Source organism: Drosophila nasuta, chromosome 2L (genome assembly GCF_023558535.2).
Source record: "Drosophila nasuta strain 15112-1781.00 chromosome 2L, ASM2355853v1, whole genome shotgun sequence".
In the NCBI taxonomy this organism is placed as follows: Eukaryota; Metazoa; Arthropoda; class Insecta; order Diptera; family Drosophilidae; genus Drosophila; species Drosophila nasuta.
In genome coordinates this window covers 28,287,819-28,306,374 of record NC_083455.1, presented here as the reverse complement: position 1 = coordinate 28,306,374, position 18,556 = coordinate 28,287,819, and the positions used below count along the sequence as shown (strand labels likewise).

General features: G+C 44.2%; 2 protein-coding genes across 2 annotated transcripts in view; one reads left to right on the top strand and one right to left on the bottom strand.

Moving 5' to 3' along the window:
* The window catches only part of LOC132792688 (uncharacterized), a 49,101-nt gene that overhangs the window by 8,969 nt on the left and 21,576 nt on the right, over positions 1–18,556 (top strand). The window lies entirely within an intron of this gene.
* LOC132796860 (uncharacterized) lies at positions 10,133–10,779 on the bottom strand. The gene is made up of 2 exons (XM_060808190.1): positions 10,674–10,779; positions 10,133–10,608 (listed from the first exon to the last, which is right to left on the bottom strand). Exons 1-2 carry the CDS (start codon positions 10,726–10,728, stop codon positions 10,262–10,264), a joined length of 402 nt encoding a protein of 133 aa, XP_060664173.1. The 5' UTR covers positions 10,729–10,779; the 3' UTR covers positions 10,133–10,261.

Below are 18,556 nucleotides of genomic sequence, written 5' to 3'. Positions count from 1 at the left end.
CATTGGAGCTTTTGACATTGCTTTGCGGTCGTTGTGTTGTTAGGTCTGTTTAATAAAGGATTGAACTGTCAGCGAACCCTTTGGCCAATGGCGAACATCAAAGCCATCAAATGTACAATGATTAGCTCCCCAGGGTGCTGCTTGCTAGCTGCTGCTGCTGTCGGACATGTCAATAGCAGCACTATTATCCTTAAGGAGCGCAGCTCAATCAGACACACACACACACTGAGCAGAGAACACAGCAGGAACAAGATGCGAGTTGTGGCAGTAAAGCGAATTTATTTGCTCATCGAGTGCGTGTGAGAATTTCGCTTGTGGGACATTGATTTCTATTGAAAATTGATGAGGTGTCAATTTTTCATAGAAAAACTCAATAAGAGCTTCTTGATGATGGCAAAGGGAAGGAGTGGGGGAAGGGAAAGAGGAAAGGGAAGGGAAGCACGACAAGCGTTTGCCAACAATATCAATTTGCATAAAAAACACATTCACTAAAAACACTCTCCCATACTTGAGGACAAAAAAACACACGCATAGATATTTCCTCATATTAACATATTTTAATGGTGTGCGTGTGTAGACTGACACACACCCACACACACGCACGCGTCAATAACAATATGGCCGCTGGTGTCATTTTAGCCTTTGGCCCTGTTTTGGTTGTCGGTTTTGGCCTAAAGTATTTTATTGATGCCAAACACGTTTTGTGCTGAAGTCAACCTTTCGGGCGCAGTGCAGTCGAAATTTGAATAATTTGTCGACAGACGCCAACAACAGGTAGCTGATGGAGGCAAGAAGAAGAGAGAGAGAGAGACGAGCCAGGAGACGACATGCAAAGCAAAACGACCGTTTATATTCATTTCCATAGGCCAAAAATAAACAGAAAGTGGCAGGTGGGCTAGCGAATGTTGATTGTGATAAATGCTGTTAACGATACCGAACGATACGACAGCATTAGCTTTAAGATTTCCAAAAGTAAACCACTAAACAAAGTGGCGAAAAACACAAACCAGAAACGTGTACAACAACAACAAAAACTGGCAGAACAAAGCACTTGCAAAACATTTTCTATTACACACAAAATATTTATGGTTATCATCAGGCAGACGCAAAGCCCCCATGCAACAAACATGTTCCATGTATGAAAAAGAGTGCCACGAACAGGGAGGGGGGACAGACAAAGACAACCCAGGCTAGCGAGGAACAACAACAAACACACAAACAACAATTCCAAATCCAACCCGCAACAGCAAAAGAATCTGCAAAAGTTTTGCTAGGTAATAAGAGCGCGGTCTAAAGGGTAGCCACAGACGGAGCTTGGGAAGGGAGAGAGGAAGAGAGGGAAAGAGTTTGGCTGGCTAGTCTAATGCTGATGCTGATGCTCTACCAGTTGGTGCAAAAAACCTTTTAATACTTGCCATAATGTTGCCAAAAGGATTATCCAAAAGAATGACTTTTAATGGAGACAGGAAGTAAGCGCATAACAGACAGAAGTATTAACTGTTTCCTTCCGCATTCAGCCCTGGCATACACACACACACACACTCTGGAATCCGGGATGTACACACACGCACACATATTCGTATTTACAAAAATGTCAGTTGCTAAGCGCTGCCAGTTGCCAGTTGTAGTTGCTAGTTGCTCGACGCTGGATGCTGCCGGGATTTGCTATGCGGCAAGTTGCGTATGTGTGACTGTGTGTGTGCGTGTGCTTGTGTGTTTGTGGTGGCACATAAGCTGTGCGGAAATATTGCAGCTTGCCTCATAACGGGGAGCGGTCGAAAAGCTTATGCTTATTTTTATTATTTCATGCTGCCAAACATGGCGGAGCAAGGCTCCTGTCCAAGTCCTGCTTTCTGCCTTCTGTCTGCTGTCTTGTGTCTTCCAGGAGTACATTTGGTTGTCAGGATTAATCAGAATTTTTTCGGGTAAGCTGCTCTCTGTCCAGAGATTGGTCAGAACAGCGTTTGCCATTAGCTTGAGGCATTTTCAATGTAGCCCAGTGTGACTAAGAGTATATTCTCATATTATTAGAAAAACGTAGTAAGGTAGGTAGCTAGGAGGTGGGTAACTTGGGGCAACGTCTTTGCTCTTGGCATTCTTCAATATATTTTCCTCTCATTTTGCATTTTAATGAGTTTAGCTCAGCGAGCGCGGCGACGGCCTGAAATATGAGCCAGTGTCGACAGTGAGCCCCATAATTTTGCAGCCAGACGTTGTTTCTTTTTCCGCTCTATTATTCTAAGAAAGTGAGCTAAGTCGGTTTGGCAGCAGCTTCGAAGCTTCCTTGCTGGTTCTGCTGTCTCATGCCTGCTGCAGGATATTGCTTTAATTGAAATTTATGCTAAATAGATTGACACTAATGAGCAATGGCTGCTGCTTCTGCCTGCTTCTACCGAAGAGGTAATTCCAGCCACGATGAGAAGACCTCCTGTGATAGTCGGCCAGACCATCTACATAATTAAATTGCTTCCCACTTGTTTCCACTTTTTTTTCTGACTTCACTTCAGCCCAATATGCGCTTTCTGGCACTTGAGCTCGGTGTCAACAAAATTATCATTATTATTATTATTTTTTGTGCCCACTTTCGCCGATCCGCAATTTGCATAGCAAATCGCTAACGCATCCAACAAATGCTTGCTTCCGTTCTGGCTGAGTGCTGGATTTCCGTTGCGGAAGTGACTTTTCCCCAATGTTGTGGCGACATGTCGTCGTCTTAGTGGGCCCAAGAATTCCCTGCCTAAGCCAGATCCATAGTAAAATCGATCTAGGCAGCGGGGAAGAGAGATAGATGGACCCTGCTCCCCATCTCCGTCTCCGTCTCCATTTCCATCTCGCTTTTGTTGTGTTGCAAATGTACATTTATTGCCTTGGTGACGGAAATGAGTTTTTGTCGTAAACTTTTATGGCAATAAACGTTGCTTGTTAGCGTAGAGGCTATTTCGTTGTAGTGCGAGGAATAGCAACAGCAGCCAGCAGGCAACTAGCGCACAAAAAATAAAGAAAATAACAAGATTTTTGCAATACGAAGTCTGTTTACTCTTCCCCTTGAAGTAATTGTTCTTTTATTATGGTGAATCAGAATAATTTATGAATAATTCATCATTACGAAATATAAACTACGTCTTATTACGCTTATAAATTACCAATAATAATTTCATTATTAATAAAGATAGTGTTTTTATTAATATTCCACTGGCACACATATTTTGTTGTGAAAAGAATCGGAGTTTTTGTGGTAGAGTATGCAAAAAAAAAACAGTGCGGAAATTACGCACTTGGCACTGACTGCCACAGTCGCAGTTTGTGTTTGTGTGAGTCAGAAATCATAGTCGTGGTCATGGGGAATAAACATACAATGCACAATGACTACTATGCGTATACGTTACACACACATAGAGCAATTGTATATGTAACTCTGTGTATACGTTGTGCCAGTTTTTGTTGGCGCTTCGACACGGCGTCACACATTGACACGCTGCATAAAAATAAGAGCCTGCAATTGAGGCAAATGTTGAGGGGCATCAAAAGGGAGGGAGGGACAGAGGAGCAGGGACGGTGGCCGATGAACGACTTTCGTTTGCACATTGCGACGACGACGGCGATTCCTGCGAGCATTTTCCATTACATTTGCCACGTCACGGCACATTTCTCTCACATGTCGACTAACCAGAGAGTCGGTGCATGGCAGCTTTTCCGTTTCCTGCGCTGCAGCAGCCCAAAGAGTCCAACAAGCAATGGGAAGGAAAGGAGGTGGAAAGGCAGGCAGAGAGGCGGTGCCTTGCAAACTGCTGGCTGTTGTTATCATTGCTGGCTTTTGTTTCATTTCTGTTGTCTCATGCTTTTAATTCTTTTAACAATAGCGCTAAAAGTTGTGCATTGAACACTTGGCTGCGCTAACAATAAAAATGGCACGGAAACGCCACTGTAAACTATACTACGACTGCGACTGCGACTGCGGCCAATCCCATGCCACATCGCTGCGCCCCCGAGGCGTGTATTGCAAAAGATAACAAAAATATTGTTTGCCGCAATGCAATTGTTGCCAAAGAAAACCAGACGAGGCAACGAACCAAAGCGGGGCAGAGTTGCATGTTCAACTCTGTGTGTGTGTGTGTCTGTGGGTGTTGGACATTGTGAGCGTGGCTGGTTTTTCCATTTGTTTCACTTTATTCACACGCCACACGACGCGGTGAAAGTTGGTTCGCCTTCTGCCTTCTGCCTGACGATTCCCGCCTGCTGGGCGCAACGTGTACAGCATCCGTTTCCGCTGAAAAGTTTCATTTCCCATACGATGGTAGCCCGCTCTTGTTGTTGTTGTTGTTCTTGTTTTCACTCGTGGTTGCTCCTCTCGTCGTTGTTGTTGTTGTTATGATAAAGTACAAAATTAACTTTTGAAATAAACAACAAAAGCAACTTGAGCTGCAAATGTGAGCGGGCAACAGTCTCGAGGCAATAATAGGTGCTGAGCCTCCATCCTCCATGCTCTGCTTCTCCGAATTGTACTCGCATGTAAAACAGGCAACGTTGCGGAAAAAGATGAAGTGAAAAAAAGGCCAACTGAAAATATGGCAAGCATCAAGCCAGAGAAAGCTGCACAGACTCAGATAACCAGCCATCCCGAAGAATAATGAAGAAACACGTGTTTACAACTCGAGTCACATCGAGTGGAGGAGTTGTGGGTGTGACTGTTGTTGCACACACATACTGACACACACACACACACCTTATGCGGCGCCACATTTGATTTTTAGGCACGTAAAAAATATGAAAAATTTCGCATACACACAAGTTCATAACTCTGGCAGAATCGCATCATATCGCGAAGGACAAAGCGAGGACAAGGATGCTCATCTTCCATCTTCTTCTATAGGCATGCATATTAAATACAAAATCCGAGTCCGTGCCATGGAAGCCCACTTCATCTGCTAGACGCACATATTATGCACACATGGCGGAGTACATTGGCAAGTTATCGGGAGAACACCTCACCTCTTGCTCCTGCTCTCGTTGCTCCAGATGCTGGTGCTCTCCGATTGTGACTCTGCATCAACACGAAAAGCAATCAAATTGCAAAAATTTGTTTCATTTTCTACGATAACATGACTTGAATTTGATGAATGCCTTGGCAAGGCACGACCGACCACGGCTCTAGTTCGATGCTGGAAGCTAGTAGAGGGATCCCAGCAAGGTGCACAGGGGCTGGCAAAATGAAAGCCAGAATATTGGCAACGAAAGCCAGCCAAATGCCAATCTCAGCGCGCTTTTTACGACTACAACGACAAAGGGGGGAATGAGGAGGCAAAAAAAGAAGAAAAAATGTGCAGATATGGCCAAATGAAAGAGTTATGAATCCGCAACTTTGTTGGCCCCTACCAACCCAACTCTCGAAGCGCTTCTGGCGAGTAGCTCATACGAATGCCAATGCCGATTACTAATACGCCCCGTGCTCTGATTCTGACTCTTCGACTGCGACTGTAGCTGAAGCTGTAGCTGCCTGGCTGGTTGGGTGGAGGATTAAAATAAATGCGCCGCATTTGTATGTGCTGCACGACTGGAGAGCAGTGGGAACCAGCCACTCGATTGGATGCGAAGTGGGTTACGGCTTATGGCTTATGGCTTAGACCATTCGCGATAACCGCTATTTATGTGAGCCAGTCTCTATTTGAGTGTATGATGAGAGAGTACAACTACGAGTACGAATACTCACTCATTCAAGGCCTCGCTGCCGCCCGGAGCCAAACATCAAATGCAAAACATTTTCGCTTATTTTTTTATTCCCACATTTTAAGGAGTCGCTGAGCCTCAGGCGACGTCCTACTAACGTCAACTTGACAGGACCAGCTCAAAAATGTTACGAAATTTGTAATTACGACCACGTCAAAAGCAGTCGCAAAGGCAGCTAAACAAATCCGCTGTGGCCTGAAATAAATGACCAAAACAACTTTCCGCTTGCCCCTAAAGGTCATTGTGGAAATGAATGGGGAGGGGGGGGGATGGAGGATGGTTGATGGTTGATGGGCGCGCGAAAACATTGAAAATGAAAATTAAATTGCGGCCATTTTAGACGTTGCCGCTTCGTTGACATGAAAACAGCAATAAAATGTTAATTTCTGCATAATGAAAAGCCAGCAGCATTATTATCCTTTGCACCCCAGCAAAACACACCTGCTTGCCACCCAATTTCTTCCTCATTGTGTTGAGAGCTGTTGTTTCCGTTACTTCAAAGCTGCTTCAATCGTTGTTCGTTGACTTTGGGGCCAATTTGTTAGCGCAACTTTTGTTCTCGTTAGTGGAAAGAAAGAAATCGACTTGCTGCTAACGATACTCTTGATGACGGTGCTGATGCAGATACTGATGTTGATGTTGATGCTGATGCTGATGATATCGTAAGCTGCTTTTGACGTTTGCCATATGCAGAGGAAGAGGGGAGCGCAGCAACTTCTTCCTTCACATTACGCATACATGAAGGTCCATTTAATATGGCATTTAAACCGATTTGTTGCCTGGGGAAACGGAACTCAATGCGAGTTTACCTTTTGTTGCCTCCACAGCTCAGACGAGAAAAAATATAAAGCAGCATTGCCCCAGTTCCATTTCCATTTCAACATAATAATGTGTCTCAGGTCGAGTCGTCGAAACATTTTAATGAATCAAATGGCAAACGATGGCAGTTCTTGCTGATGTGGTGTTCCCTAAGCTATCGGTAATCGGCTAGCATTTCAATCGCGCGCTATGACACATCATCAAAGTTGGCATATTTCATTTCATTCGACATCGATATGCACGTAGTAAATCCTTCTTTGCGTGTTGCGTGTCAGAGTTCAATATGGCAAAAGCCGGCAAAAGCAACCAAAACACAATCAGAAACACAAACAACATTCAAGTGTTACACTCTACTCGATCTATAGAACGAGTTTAGGAGCTACGAGAAGGGAGCTAAGGGGGTAAAAGGGTAAGAAATTTTCATTTCATTTCGCGCGTCATTTGAGGCGGCGCCGCTTAAAATTGTTGCAATGTTGTTGCCATTGTTGTTGGGCCATTGATTGAAATCGCATAAAAACAAAGGCAGCTAGAAGCGTTCGAGCTGAGCGTGTTTGGGGTCGTCTGTAGTTGTAAGAGAAGGAGAACGAGCAAGAGGAAGGCGGAAGGGGAGAAGTTGAGGCGAGGCGTGCATAAAAATATATTCACAAGTTTTTCGCCGTTCGATATTACGAGTTGCGTTTCACCATTTGCCTTCGATTGGCTTCATTTTCGTAAAACTTTTGATTGTTTTTCGCGTTTCAATTTCTCGCTGCCCCTAATGACAGTCGAGCATGCCATGAAATATGAGTTGATTGCCACAGCCCCCAGTCAATTGACAGTAGACATCGATGTCTCGCCCCATTGACGGGTTATAAACTATACCAAATGATGAAGGTTCGCTTTCTTTATTCTTTGATATTTTCCCCAAAATTTCGCACGTTTAACGTTCGAGTAGTCGGCGCTAGCAAACAAGCTCATTAGGCAGCGGCAATTACTTCTAATTAATGCCTTTGAAAAGCATAAAATTTTGTTAAATTTGTGCCCCTGCTTCGTGGCCTCGACTATGTGGCACACAGTCAGAGCCGACTTTGCCTCGGCGACATCCAGCGCCTTTTACCTTTCTTACACGCCAATTAACTCTGAACGCTCATTACAGACTGAGAGCTGGAAGCTGTGAGTTGGGTGGCTAGTTGTGTCACTCTTTGGTGCAACGGGGCGTATTAATTAGCCACTCGAAGCCACCGCCCATTCAACGCTCGACGTTCACGCTGCCAGGTAGACGTCACCATGACGCAGCTTCCAGCTTCTAGCTCCCAGTTGCCCCGCTTCAAATGTTTCATTTTGCAGGCACAGTTCAAAAAACTGTCGTCTCCTCTCTCTCTCTCTCTCTCTCTTTCTCTCTCTCTTCCCCGCTCTACTCATCTCATTTCACGGCACTCGTCCTCAGCATCGTCGTTAGCATTACGTCAACTAATTGGCTTCATTTGGGGTTGCCTTGTGGCTGCCGTGCGACGTTTTCCTTTTGTCGAGAACGACTGCAAGCGAGCAACGCTTGTGAGTGTTTGTGTGTGTGTGTGTGTGTGGCAATCAGGATTTTCTAATTGGCAATGAAAAGCGCATAATTTATGAATATATCGCGCACTTATTTCATGCTACACTTAGCGAGAAATTTCCACATTCCTTTGCAAAGCTGATTGTTCTCTTTGGTAATTTGGGGCCAAAAGACAAAAGATCGATTATGTATAGTATATGTGTACACACACATATATATATACACATATATACTTCTGTGTTTAATAAAAACATAAATCGTTAAACGGGCAACAAAAAAAGATGCACAAATGGCACTTTACACGTTGTTGCCAGTTAAAAGGAAAAGGAAATGAAATAAAATGAAATAAAGTAATGTCAGGAGTACAAAAAATATTCATCAGACCGCAATTCAGTTGGTTTTACTCGACGATTCGAGTCGAGTGCCAAACTTTCGCCTTTTTATTGCCCATTTTGGACATGCCGCAAAAAGTCAAAAATTGCATTTCGCCATATGCGATATGTATGTAGTTCTCTCATTGTTGTTATTGTAGTTATAGTGGTTATCACTACCACAATCTCAGTGTGTGTGTGTGCGTGCATCTGTTTGCGTTTTATTTTAATTTCCCACGACGGCACACGGGGCGTATGAAAAGCGGGGAATGCATTCTTCCCTTTCCCTTGCTCTATCTTCTTTTTGCTCTCTGCGCGTGCTTTCGCTCGTATGAAGCACTTTACATTTTACGTTAATGTAAAAATTGTGCAGTGATGTAAGCACGTCTTCCGCACTTCACTGCCTCGCATCCTGTTTGGCCAGCCAAACACATTCCACCTCAACCAAAACAAACCGGAACGCAGAGTCAGAGTCAGAGTCAGAGAGTCGTCACTCCGTGGTACCTGTGTGCATTTTAATAAAAACGAATTAAAATCTACACTAATAAGCTTTTATTATTTATGTTCATATTTATATTTATATTTATTCGTATTCGTATTCGTATTCGTTTTCGTATTCACAGTCGAATTCGCAGTCACATTCTCACTCATATTTGTATGCATGTTGCAAATAAATTGCACTCGAAAAAGCAAAGTGCACATTCGCTGGCACATTAATATTTGTTCGTATATATATTTATATATGCAAGTGTGCACAGTCAATGTACTTAGCTTGATGTATGTACATATGTGTTCATTTGTGGGTTAGTTAGAGTGAGTACACTCACTCCTGAGTATGGGTAAATGTGTCACTGTGAAAATTGCTTTGTCAGCCTTCGCTCAGTGCCATCCAAAGTCGATCCACTTCACTCACACAGTGACACACTCACATAGAGCATATACACACCCTGAGCACCCTGACAACACACATTCTCTTCCTCCATTCTCCATTCATATTATATAATTTTCCATATGCGGATTAGTCTTAAGCCCCAGAGCCGCCCACAGGGCCAACAACTTGCCAACTAACTGCAACCTCCATCAACACCGCCATCGCCACCGCCATCGCCACCAAAACTAGCAGCGACATCAGCAGAAGCAACAACAACAACAACAGCAGTTACATAAACCGCTTTCGTTACGGCACTTTAGTTTGCGGCTTGAAGCTTCAAGCGCGACAGGAGCTTATCATTTGTTTGACAAGCATCAAACTGGCTTCCCCCTTCCTTATGTCTCCGCCCTTCTCCCTTCCTTGCTTCACTCACATTTAGGTAAGACAAAAATGGGCACAATAATCTGCGTCTGCATCCCGCAATATTCTGCACATCTGCTTCAAAATCCGATTATCATACTAGGCATTTGTATTAACTTTAATCTGCTAATGTCAGGAAGCGGTCGTTGTTTCTCTTTTCTGATTAGAATATGAATAGCGCAACCAAATGAACTCAAGAATGTCTCATGGAGTATGAGCAAAATAGTTTGATACTTATTCTAATCTATTATGACTTAGAATCTCTCGAACTTATTTATGCATTCTCTTTCACAAGCAACTATCTATTGTAATCAGCCGATAATGATTTGCTGGTCAACGTACTCTCTGTATTACTCGCTTAATCTATTCCAAACCGACTCGAACAGAGTGAGGCAATGATCATGTGCACATAATTTATTGAGATAAGAGAGAGTAAATAATTGAAACATATATTTTTCTACAAGTTTAAAATCTTTAAAGTAACTTTCTAGTATTATTTATAGCTCTGTCTGAATGAACTAGTTTTCAGTTTTGTCGGTAGGTAATTTCCACACGGTTATCGACTGGGAAAAAGTTCTCTTTAGTCACCGAGATCGTGTATGCACAAGTTTCACAACTGGGATCCGAAGCCGAGGCCACTTCATTGGCCTGTAAAGCCGAGCCCATTTCAACAAGTAGCCCAGAATTAGAGAATTTCGCCCGCACTATTTCGCCAATCAGATTAAATTTTCGCATATCCAAAAGCATTTTCCGAGCCAGGTTAGTAGGCACGTCACCTTCGCTGATTCCATTCTTTAGCTTCACATACAGGCGGGAACTGAATCCAGTGCTGGTTTCCTCTGTAGGTCCGTTAGTGGTAGAGATTGAGGCAGCTACGGTGGTATATAAAAGAAGTTTAGTTACCTACAACCAAACTCTATTTAATCGAACTACGTACGAACTGCACTTTTCAGTGAGATCAGCAACACCGCAAAGATCAAATATGAATTCATTTTACTATCGAACAGCCGCGTTCCTATCGAGTAAAAAACTCACAAGCGACTGAGGCGGCGTCAACAACGATGATGCTCAGCTACAAGCTCGTTATCAGCTATTGGTTGATAATTCTCAGGTCAGACTGTAACCTCAGTCGAATAGGGAGAATCAGCTGGCGAGAAGCCAACTGCCTAATGATGCATCTCCCGATGTCGTCAGGCCTGTCTTTGAACAGTATTTCAACAGTCTTCTCAGTTTTCGGTTGAAAACCAATTAGGAACTGCGCCAAATAGTCAAGTGCTTATCCAAGTCTCAGCGTAATGAAACGCAAAAGATTTTCGCTTATTCCCACTCCACTTCCCTCTCCTGCTGATGCTTTCAGGGTCAGCCGGAACGTGAATTAAAATCAAGAACGTTAAATGATTTTTGCACGCTGCGATATCATCAAATTTCATGCACTATCAAAGTCAATTTCCTGTCAGCCTGCCAAGCAGATGAGAGCCGAGAGAGAGGGCGGACAATCGAGTGGGCGGGAGGGAAAGAGGCCAAATGCCTGCAGGGGGGGAAAACACTCATCGAGTCTCGTCTTCGGGCCGGCGGCAGTCGCAAAAATAATTTATTCAACTGGATACCGTGGTCGCTGTCGGCGGTCGACAGTCGACAGTCGACGGTTGCTCCTCAGTATGCTCGCTGGTCGATGGCTGCCCTGCGGTTCATTGTCAGTTAAGCTTTTTAAAAGAAAACCACTTAGAATGTTGACATTATCCTTCACTTTCTATTTATTTTGTCATTTAATCAACTTCCTGCTTGACTGTCGTCATCGCCTCCGACATCGCGCTGATGTCGTTGCCTTGGCGCACCCTCCTTCGCTCCCTTGTGAACTGATTTGCATACCAAGTTTGCCAACTGTGGTGGCCACCATGAGGTGGCGCCGCATCTTGAGATGGACACACACACACAGCTTCTCTTCTGTTGTCGCCAGTATTTGTCCTTCTCCATTGCGCCGTCTGCGCCAATCAGTCAACGGGACGAGACCATTGCTCAGCCAGTTGATGCTCCTGTTTCACTTCTCTGCTTCCCATGCTCCCCCCGCTAGCTAGGCAAATAAAAATTGCTTTTTGCCGCATAACCTGTGCGCCGCCAACCCCAAACCATCCCCTTCTTCTTCTTCTTCTTCTTCTTCTTGTTGCCCATCAATGGATAGAGTCAATTTGATAGCTGACTGAACGACTTGCCGTCGGCCTGGGCCTCGTCCTGGGCCTCGTCCTGTCGTCCTGTCTTCCTGTCTTGTATGCCATTTTGGTCATAGACTGACTGACTGAGTCAGTAGCTTGCTCATTTGGCGTTATTAAAGCAATTCTATGAATATTTTAAACGCTTTGTTTGAACGCCGCCAAATGTCGTTGAGTGTGGGCCCATAAAAGGTTTAGTATTTCGCCCCTGCTTCGAACGCTCCGAACGCTGAGGAAATGCACAAAAGGCGGCGGCCACAAAGCAGACTCGAGGGCAAATATTACGATGAGTATGTAAATAATGCGGCAGTGATGAGTATCTTGCATTCTATTCTCTTCTCTGGCTTTAGCTGCTGTTAAGTCGGTCAGGCTGGGACTAAGTAACTGTAGCTGAAAACATTAAGTGAGTGGGTGGTTAAGAGGGGGAGGGGGGGAGGGAATGGCACATTATGAGTTGAAAGCATGCCGAACATAAGCCGCATTTGGGCAATCAGACGAATAAGGGAATGGCCATTGAATGGCCTTTTGTTTAAGCACGAAAATGCTTTTAATTTGCCACTGTTCCCCACAACAAATACACAGTACTTATTTATTTCTAAAAACGCACACAAAAAAATACGAATACACTAAAGTCGAAGAAAAGCCGCACACAAAGCGCTCAGCAGTGAATTTTCTTTTTCTTTTGTTTTTGAGGAGCAGTCGCAGTTTTAATAAGTCGACTGGAGAGCACTTAAGGACGAGAAGGAGCATTTACTGAGAATGTTGCGAATGCTAGAATGGGGCAAAAATATGATAACAAACTTTGTTGTTGCAATTGCAACTGCCACTCATGGCTTAATGCTCAAATAATTACCAGAGAAAGTTGATTTTGCAGTGCTTTGAGAGCTGTTGCGTTTCGCAAAACTATTCCCCAAACAAACTGAGCTCAAGCACATGACGCCCCAATAAACTGCGAGTACAGAGAGAGGCAACTACACTCGCAGCTCTTGAATTGATTAAACATGTAAAAAGTTATGAGAGAAGGGCAGAAAAGAGAACTCTGTTTACAGCCGAGTTAATTAGAAGTATATTGATAGAGCCTGAATTGCAGCTAATGTCGAAAAAGGTTTCGGTTGCCAATTTGAGCCACAATGCACCCAGAATGGAGTGAGTGCATTTATTAATTAAAATGCCACAAAAACGCAAACGTAAACAGAGAGACAGAGACAGAAAGAGGGAGATAGAATGTGGTACTCATTATCGTTAGGCAAGTGCCCATCAAAAGCAGACCATCATCATTCAATGATTGCAGTGTTTGTTAGTTTAATTATGCGCACAACTACACACACACAAAATACACACACACACACACACACACATACTCGGTGATGGGACAAGTATCAAGTCAAGCCTCATCGAGCTGGGTGCGGTTTGTTATCATTCACAATATTTCGCTGCGTTTGTCGTAATAATTGAAAAACATTCGTTCAGCCACAAAAACACAACACAGCAAACACCATCAGCAACATGGCTAACATAAACAACACTGTCAACTAGCATAATTTTTGTTCAATTCGGCCACAGGTATTTGGCATTTGGCATTTGCATTTGCATTTGATTTGTATTTTTTAATTAGGCTTCGAGTGGCCTGTGGCTCGATGACCACCATAAATGAATGAACACATGTCTATCTCTGATATTGCATTTGTAATCGCGAATAGCGAATCGCGAATCATTTTGGTCAACGCTCTTTTGCATTTAATTCAAATTTGAGGTCAGTCCATTAACTTGTCGCTCCTCCATGCGGTATCAAAAGTGTTTATTCAGTTTGAATTCATTGGCAGCTCGTTAAATTGCATTATCTACATGAAGTTATCTCAGCTGCAACTATGATTGCAGACGCAAACGCAGACTCAGACTCGACTGCCGGTTGAAGACGTCTGCTTAAGTTAGACATATGTAAATATGTAGCAACAAAATGAGAAGAAAAACAAACTGACAAAATCCAATCAACGTTCTCTTTTTTTTTCTAATCAGCAAAGTATAAAGTAAATTCAATTACGCGGCGAACAGCAGCTACTTTGTAAATCCCCAGGATCACACGGCTGCCGCACGCTGCGTGTGTGTGTGAGTGTGTCGTTATTTACATATACTCTCAAGTATGTGTGTGTGTGTGGGTGTGTGGGAAGGGGTCTGCGTAGGCGTGAGTGCATGTGTGAGTGCGAAATTTGTCCCAAAAGAAATTTTGAAAATAAATAGAATTCCGCTAAAGTCAAAGCGAAGTAAGCAAGCGGGGTAGCGGGGTAGAGTGAGGGGGAGAGAGGGGGGAGAGATCTGTCCGGGTGCGCTCTCGGATCCATGGCAACTAATCAGAAATTCCGTCTCATGCACGACCATTTCCACGACGCGCTGCGACGCGTCTCACAAAAAAAAAGAAAAAAAAACGAGTACTCGAAAGCCGTCAGACGACGGGTCGAGGGGACAGATGAGCTGACGGACAGTCGCAGGGATGCAGGAGAGAGACGAGGGGGAGAGTCAGAGGTACTAAGAGGCAGCCCAGCAAAAGCAGCTCCTGCTCCGGGATTATGCAAAATTCAATTTGCAACTTAAATGTGTTTATTTTGCGTTACGCTGGGGCAATTTTTATTTTCACTGAAAATGAGGGATTTACTTACCAGTGAGGCCGATACGCTGCGATGCGATGCGCACCAAGTAGAGCAGAGGAGATTGAGCTGGAGCTGAACACAACAGAACAGAACCCTACCAGAAGGCAACCAAGCAGGCAACCAATGAGCTTCACCGCCATCAATTTTCCAATCTTATTGAGCGTTTAAAAGTGTGTGCCGACTCATCGTCGTCGTCGTCGTCGTCATCGGATGAAGCGACATCGTTTGGTTTGCCGGCGTAAATTGCTGATTTACAAACAAAATGTGATTTTCACCAGTTCAGGCTCAGTTCTCCTTTTTCCATCTCCCTCCTTCTCTCCCTGAAAGAGGTTCCAAGACCGCTTTTTATGATGGCAAGCGACATAAACAGTTTGCTGCTCCCTTTGCATAATAAAAGAACTGAAAAGAAACAAAACACAAATGGTGAAGAGGGGTCGGAGGAAATTGGGAAAAAAGGGAAGCGGTAGCGATAAAGTCGAAAGACAAATTGTCAAATTGAATTTGATAGTGAATTTGGTTTCCGTTTATTTAATTTTACGAGCCTCTCTAGCCAATCAAGATCATCGAACAGCTTCCGTCCGACTCAGAAAACATCATCAGCACAGAGCGGTAAATATTTTGACACACTGTCAGCTGCGAGTTTGTGGCACAAGGTTTTCCAGATTTCAGATTTCATATCGCACTTTTAATTACGTGTCAGTCAGAGTCAGCCTAGGAAGTCTTTAGCGACAGGAACAACAAACACTAGGAATTAACATTCAAAACGCTGCCAAAGTTTTTGGGGTACCAGGGATTCGCATAATTTATGCCGCCACTGTAATTTGAAAAGCGCCTCACTCGATCTGGGGCTCTAATGAATGTCACCGCCATTGCGCCGCAAATGACAGTTGAATGGGAATTTAGTTTTAAACAAAGAGCAACCTCTCTCCCTTACCTCCCTTACCTCCCACTTATGCCACAGCCTACAAGGAAAATGTTTTAGTTGCCGCACGCAAATTAGCTGAATAAAACTTTTGCCCGCCGGACACTTGGCAAAGCGGATGCTGGGAAAAGCAGGAGAAAGCTGGGTGTGTGTGTGTGTGTGTGCCGTCTTGAACTCTGATAGGCCCTCAGTCAGGGAGCGCAGCTCAAATGAATATTTGATGGCACTGCGAGGAAACAAATTAAAAGCGCTGGCAAAAGCTTGTTGCATACTTTATGCCGCTAATTTAGGTAGAACAGCAAACGACACTAGCCAGGGCTATAACCAAAGCACAGGCCAATGACAGAGCCGAAGGAGACGGAGACGGCAACGAAGGCGGAAACTGAAACTGTTTCTGAGACCTCGTTTATGAAGCGGGGCAATGTTGCAAAACTTAAGACCTTTTGCCCCCCATTCAGGCTGCTTGTTTATGCACGCACATTAATTTCAAAGGGCTGCTGCAGCGGCCAAATGGTGGCCGAGTGTGGAAGCGAGGGAGGGGGGAGCGGGTAGCAAGTGCATGAGGCAGTTGGCCAACAAAGCCTCAAACCACCAACCACATTTCAATGTTGCAAATTTTGTCGCTACAACTAAATGCTTTTAAGTGCATTTCCCTGTTACCAGCCCTGTGGCCAAGGATGTCAGGGCAGGGAATGGCGTGGAAAGAGGGTGGTCTTAAGTTGACCCCTCCCCAAAAAATGGGATGCGATGGCTGCTGCTGTGCAACATGCCCGAAAATATGGCTGCAGGGCATTCGGAAAAGTGCGGTTGAGCAAGACAAACAAACAAAACAAACTCTGAGGAACAACGAAACTGAGAAACAAACGAGCTTTGCATGTCAAATGACAGCTCGAGGTGTGTCTGTGTGTATGTGTGTGTGTGTGGCAGAGTTGAAAGTTGAAAGTTGCCAGTTGCAAGTTATGAGCAGCAACGAGCGATGTACAAACGAGCGCACACTATGCGTATGCGTAATGCCGCGATATGCCCGATAAATTCAGCGATTAAGCGGCATCAATTAAAAGCGACGTCTGCCTGCCAGGACTCGACTTGATCCCCAGCTCAGTTCGCAGTCTCTCGCTCTCTCTGTGTCTCTGTCTGCCTCGCTGTCCTCCCTTTTGGGCCATTCACTCTACACTCATGAATATTCATACGCTATTTATGTAAATGCCCATTGCACACTTTTGATAATGTGTCGCGTTTTAATTATGAATTAATTGCGAATGATTTCAACATCATGCATTTTAATTGACATGCCATTGTGTGGCGATCTATCTGTAAGGTGTCACACACTCCCACATACACACACACACACTCGCATTTGCACTCACACTCACAGCAATACCGCACAATGGCAGAGAACCACACACATAATTTATCACACGAAGCCCGTCAATGGAGACATGGCCAGAGCGGAGGGGGAAACGATGACAGGGGGAAGCACTAGGGAAAGGGTATAGAAAGAGGAAGAAGGAGAGAGAAAGAGAGTGAGAGAGAGGAAGGGGGGAGACAGAGAGTGAGAGGCAGGGCCATTGTGGTCGCTGCTCGTTTCAATCAATTTCATTCGTTATCGTTATTGACATTTTGTAATTTAATCGTGTGCTTTGTCGCTTGTGCCAGTCACACACACACACACACATACGCTATGAAACACACACACACTATGTAACACACACACACACTAGCGAGTGACATGGCTGCACTTAACTTTATCAGCTTGTTCGGCCATCGCTTGGCTTGAATGCCACTTTTTCGTGCTTTATTCATTTCGTGGCTGCAAAAATGAAAAGGCAAACAGCAGACATTGTCAATGGCTTGTTGTTGTTGTTATCCTTGTTGCTTTTGGCCGTGTCAATGACAGCGACCAGCACAAACGATGGCAACATGTCAACAAACTATCGCTGTTCCTGTTCTTGCTGCTGCTGCTGCTGCATGCATTCAGGCAATTCATAATGGCCGCAATAAACCAATGACACTGCCAGTCCCGTCCCGTTCCCCCTTTCCTCCAGACGAAACCACAACTATACTAATTAGCAAAAGGTGCCAAGATAAAAAGTAGAGTATGCGCCAAGCCGGAATGGGCAACTCGCGAAAGACACAACATCCGAGCTGCGCCTGGTTTTTGGTTGTTGGTTGGGAAAGCGGAAAGTGGAAAGTGGAAAGCGGAAAACCGCAGCCACATGTTGCCTCGTGCCTTGATTTTTGTGGTGCCCCGAGTGTGTGAATGGTTGTTGCGTTGTTGCGTTCTTGCTGCGAGTGCTTAAAATCTCATTTAGCCAGAGAACAGCTCTGACATCCACACAGCTGTGACCTCGTCTGTGCTTCATCCCTTCTGCATTTGCTCTTTTTGGCTGGAGTTTTAATATAAAATGTAAATTTACACCAAACTACTTTATGGCCATTATTTGTCTAGTATTTTTTCTGCAAGCCTGACAAACTATTTCTCCACAGCTTAACATATACGCTTTAAAAGAAATCAACTTTATTGTATTGGTAGCTCATAAAGTGTGGTTCAAATGTTTAAAAGTCCTTGAAGAAAAAGGCGAGTGAAAGCTAATAAAAAGTCATCAAAGAGTTCATAATATAATTCAGCAAAAAATACTTTGAAGAAGGTCGCGTTAAGTGTCACAAAGTGTCCAAGCATTTCGTTCATTCCCCAGACTCCTCTTTGCTTAGGGTATTTACTCCAGTGTGAGCACTCGCAACCTGTTTTACTGTTATACATATTTGCAGCTGCTGTCGGGTCAACCGCATGAAGGCATTAAAACATTTGTGTGGGTCATAATGAAACTTGATTTCTCCTTGGGCTGACAGCCTCATATTTTAATTAAATTATGCAGAGCTGCTCATGGGCTCAAAGTTGTCCAAGCAACGTTCAACGTCCAATGTCCAGTGTTGCCACAACCACATCCACTTCTTCTATTTCTTGTCGTTCTCGCTGCGCCCAAATTCTGCTGCTGCTGCTGCTGATTTGGGATTCAATTACGTCCCAGCATATGACTTTTGAATT